The 5,000-nt window shown below is 55.0% G+C and overlaps 1 protein-coding gene across 2 annotated transcripts in view; it reads left to right on the forward strand.

Moving 5' to 3' along the window:
- Window positions 1-5,000, forward strand: part of LOC143292533 (uncharacterized) — a 69,802-nt gene that overhangs the window by 20,575 nt on the left and 44,227 nt on the right. For both annotated transcript variants that reach the window (XM_076602913.1, XM_076602914.1), the window contains exon 2: window positions 3,045-3,211. In XM_076602913.1, the coding sequence (XP_076459028.1) occupies window positions 3,045-3,211 (167 nt within the window). The remainder of the gene's footprint in view (window positions 1-3,044; window positions 3,212-5,000) is intronic.

Genomic DNA, 5,000 nt, shown 5'->3' on the forward strand with positions numbered 1-5,000 from the left:
TTCGCTTCCCTTACCTTTCTCTCTCTTTCTCTCTCCCCATTCCCCCCTCTCTCCCCGTGCGTGCTCCACTCTCTCCCCGTGCTCCACTCTCTCCCCGTGCTCCTCTCTCTCCTCGTGCTCCCCTCTCTCCCCGTGCTCCTCTCTCTCCCCCTCTCTCCCCGTGCTCCTCTCTCTCCCTGTGCTCCCCTCTCTCCCCGTGCTCCCCTCTCTCCTCGTGCTCCTCTCTCTCCCTGTGCTCCCCTCTCTCCCCGTGCTTCCCTCTCTCCCTTCTCTCCTCGTGCTCCCCTCTCTCCCCGTGCTCCCCCCTCTCTCCTCGTGCTCCTCTCTCTCCCTGTGCTCCCCTCTCTCCCCGTGCTCCTCTCTCTCCCTGTGCTCCCCTCTCTCCTCGTCTCCTCTCTCTCCCTGTGCTCCCCTCTCTCCCCGTGCTCCTCTCTCTCCCTGTGCTCCCCTCTCTCCCCGTGCTCCCCTCTCTCCCCCCCTCTCTCCCTGTGCTCCCCTCTCTCCCCGTGCTCCCCTCTCTCCTCGTGCTCCCCTCTCTCCCTGTGCTCCCCTCTCTCCTCGTGCTCCTCTCTCTCCTCGTGCTCCTCTCTCTCCCCCTCTCTCCCCGTGCTCCCCTCTCTCCCCCCTCTCTCCCCCGTGCTCCCCTCTCTCCTCGTGCTCCCCTCTCTCCTCGTGCTCCTCTCTCTCCCCCTCTCTCCCTGTGCTCCCCTCTCTCCTCGTGCTCCTCTCTCTCCCCCTCTCTCCCTGTGCTCCCCTCTCTCCTCGTGCTCCCCTCTCTCCCCCTCTCTCCCCGTGCTCCCCTCTCTCCCCGTGCTCCCCTCTCTCCCCCTCTCTCCCCGTGCTCCCCTCTCTCCCCCTCTCTCCCCGTGCTCCCCTCTCTCCCCCTCTCTCCCCGTGCTCCTCTCTCTCCCCCTCTCTCCTCGTGCTCCTCTCTCTCCCTGTGCTCCCCTCTCTCCCCGTGCTCCCCTCTCTCCTCGTGCTCCCCTCTCTCCCCCTCTCTCCCCGTGCTCCCCTCTCTCCCCGTGCTCCCCTCTCTCCCCCTCTCTCCCCGTGCTCCCCTCTCTCCCTGTGCTCCCCTCTCTCCCCGTGCTCCCCTCTCTCCCAGTGCTCCACTCTCTCCCCGTGCTCCCCTCTCTCCCCCTCTCTCCCCGTGCTCCCCTCTCTCCCCGTGCTCCCCTCTCTCCCTGTGCTCCCCTCTCTCCCAGTGCTCCACTCTCTCCCCGTGCTCCCCTCTCTCCCCGTGCTCCACTCTCTCCCCGTGCTCCCCTCTCTCCCCGTGCTCCCCTCTCTCCCTGTGCTCCACTCTCTCCCCGTGCTCCTCTCTCTCCCCCTCTCTCCCTGTGCTCCACTCTCTCCCCGTGCTCCTCTCTCTCCTCCTCTCTCCCCGTGCTCCCCTCTCTCCCCGTGCTCCCCTCTCTCCCCGTGCTCCCCTCTCTCCCCGTGCTCCTCTCTCTCCCCCTCTCTCCCCGTGCTCCACTCTCTCCCCCTCTCTCCCCGTGCTCCACTCTCTCCCCCTCTCTCCCCGTGCTCCTCTCTCTCCCCCCTCTCTCCCCGTGCTCCCCTCTCTCCCCGTGCTCCACTCTCTCCCCGTGCTCCCCTCTCTCCCTGTGCTCCACTCTCTCCCCGTGCTCCTCTCTCTCCCCCTCTCTCCCCGTACCCCCCTCTCTCCCCCGTGCTCCCCTCTCTCCCCCGTGGCTCCCCTCTCTCCCCGTGCTCCCCCTCCTCTCTCCCCGTGCTCCACTCTCTCCCCGTGCTCCCCTCTCTCCCTGTGCTCCCCTTTCTCCTCGTACTCCCCTCTCTCCCTGTGCTCCACTCTCTCCCCGTGCTCCCCTCTCTCCCCCCTCTCTCCCTGTGCTCCACTCTCTCCCCGTGGCCCCCCTCTCTCCCCTCCTCTCTCCCTGTGCTCCACCCTCTCCCCGTGCTCCCCTATCTCCCTGTGCTCCACTCTCTCCCCGTGCTCCCCTCTCTCCCCCCTATCTCCCCTGTGCTCCACTCTCTCCCCGTGCTCCCCTCTCTCTCCCCGTGCTCCCCTCTCTCCCCGTGGCCCCCCCCTCTCTCCCCCCCCTCTCTCCCCTGTGCTCCACTCTCTCCCTGTGCTCCCCTTTCTCCCTATGCTCCCCTCTCTCCCCCCGTGCTCCCCTCTCTCCCCGTGCTCCCCTCTCTCCCCCTCTCTCCCTGTGCTCCACTCTCTCCCCGTGCTCCACTCTCTCCCCGTGCTCCCCTCTCTCCCCGTGCTCCACTCTCTCCCCGTTCTCCGCCCCCTCATTATCCCCGTCGTCTCCCGTCTCTGTGTCCTTCTCTCATTCCCTCTTCATTCCGTTTTTCTCTCCCCGTTCTCTCTCTCTCTCTCTCCAATCCTTTATATTACTCTATATTACCCTCCTTTCTCTCTCTCCTCCTTTCACCACCCCTATCCACCACGCACACCCACCACCCGCCACTCCCCCTCCTCCCTCTAATTCTCTCTATCTGTCTTTCCTCATGGTTACTCGATCATGATTCAATCTTATCATTTTCTGAAACCTGATGCAGGAAATGGTTTGATATTCGGCTTGATTTGATATGGTCTGATTTGATTTATGTGTGTGTGTGTGTGCGTGAATGGGTGCGTGCACGCACCGTGTGTGTGTGTGTGTGTGTGTGTGTGTGTGTCTGTGTGTGTGTGTGTGTGTGTGTGTGTGTGTGTGTGTGTGTGTGTTAGGCAGAGCCTGATTTTAACTGATCTGACTTGATTTACATATGTGTGTGTATGTGTATGTGCGTGCGTGCGTGCGTGCGTGCGCGCGCGTGTATGTGTGTATGTCTGTGTGTCTGCGTCCGTCTGTGGAGGGGTAGGGGGTATTTGTGTGTGTATCTGTGTGTCTGTGGCTGCTGCGTGTCTGTGTGTGTGTGTGTCTGTGTCCGTGTCTGTATCTGTTTCTGTGTCTGTGCGTGCTTACGTGTGTGTGTGTGTGTGTGCGTGTATGTGTGTGCGTGCGTGCGTGCGTGCGTGTGTGTGTGTGTGCGTGCGTGTGTGTGTGTGTGTGTTTGTGTTTGTCGGGCAGAGCCGTGTGAGGGCGGAGGTCACACCCTGGTGGATGACTACCGGCGGGAGGTGGGCTACTCCACCCCGGAGGGTCAGTCCCACCTGTGCGACGCCTACCTGGACACAGCCTGGTACCGCTTCGCCGTCAACGGCACCGATGCCACCGTGCCCACCACCTGTGTGGAGGTACCTTTTGTTTTCTTTTTCTTTTTCATTCTTGGATTAATAAGCAATAAAGAAAGAGTGGTACCCCCCCCCCCCTCTCTCTCTCCATGTACAAGGGACACAATTTTCAAAAAGTGAAGAGTGGTAACCTCTCCATCAGTGTTCAAGGGACACCATTTCAAGTCAAAGTAAAGAGCGGTAACATCTCTCCATATTCAAGGGACACCATTTCAAGTCAAAGTAAAGAGCGGTAGCATCTCTCCATATTCAAGGGACACCATGTTTCAAGTCAAAGTAAAGAGTAGTAACATCTCTCCATATTCAAGGGAAACCATGTTTCAAGTCAAAGTAAAGAGTAGTAACATCTCTCCATATTCAAGGGAAACCATGTTTCAAGTCAAAGTAAAGAGTGGTAACATCTCTCCATATTCAAGGGAAACCATGTTTCAAGTCAAAGTAAAGAGTAGTAACATCTCTCCATATTCAAGGGAAACCATGTTTCAAGTCAAAGTAAAGAGTGGTAACATCTCTCCATATTCAAGGGAAACCATGTTTCAAGTCAAAGTAAAGAGTAGTAACATCTCTCCATGTTCAAGGGACACCATGTTTCAAGTCAAAGTAAAGAGTAGTAACATCTCTCCATATTCAAGGGACACCCTGTTTCAAGTCAAAGTAAAGAGTGGTAACATCTCTCCATGTTCAAGGGACACCATGTTTCAAGTCAAAGTAAAGAGTGGTAACATCTCTCCATATTCAAGGGACACCATTTCAAGTCAAAGTAAAGAGTGGTAAACATCTCTCCATATTCAAGGGACACCATGTTTCAAGTCAAAGTAAAGAGTAGTAACATCTCTTCATGTTCAAGGGACACCATTTCAAGTCAATGCGGCTTACGGTACCAAATTCAGCTACTAGCACAAGATGAATAAGAGGTCACATTGTTGTGATAAAGCTAAACACTTTCTCAAAAAAAAAAAAGCAAAAAAAGCTCGGGGCTTGCCTTTATACTTTTTTTTTTTTTTTTAACATCTTTTTCTTTTGTTGCTTATAGTCCAGCAGACCACACATTGCCTTGACAAGGCCGGAGAGTTGTAAATACCGATCCAGCGGCAGAACCCGAAGACAAGCAAACAAACAAAAGGGCAATCCAACCAACCAACAATATTTTATAAAAAAATCTGAAATAAAAGATATAGGTACAAGTACAGTCACTTTCAGGAGCATAATTATTATATGAACCTAGGACACGTGACTGATGATTCCGTCAAGGTTTCATCAAAGAATTGAAAATCAAAAAATCTGAACAAAAGTATAATTATACATTATAACAAATTATGATTATATAAACACACAGACAAAACAAACAAAAAAAATGCTAACGTTTCCCCTCAGTCCTGGTCATACACACACACACTCACACAGACACACACCCACAAACACACACACGCACGCACGCACGCACGCACGCACGCACGCACACACACACACACACACACAATGATGATAATAATGTGGAGTGATGGCCTAGAGGTAACGCGTCCGCCTAGGAAGCGAGAGAATCTGAGCGCGCTGGTTCGAATCACGGTTCAGCCGCCGATATTTTCTCCCCCTCCACTAGACCTAGAGTGGTGGTCTGGACGCTAGTCATTCGGATGAGACGATAAACCGAGGTCCCGTGTACAGCATGCACTTAGCGCACGTAAAAGAACCCACGGCAACAAAAGGGTTGTTCCTGGCAAAATTCTGTAGAAAAATCCATTTCAATAGGAAAAACAAGTAAAACTGAACGCAGGAAAAAATACAAAAAAAA

This window comes from Babylonia areolata, chromosome 18 (genome assembly GCF_041734735.1).
Source record: "Babylonia areolata isolate BAREFJ2019XMU chromosome 18, ASM4173473v1, whole genome shotgun sequence".
Classification (NCBI taxonomy): domain Eukaryota; kingdom Metazoa; phylum Mollusca; class Gastropoda; order Neogastropoda; family Buccinidae; genus Babylonia; species Babylonia areolata.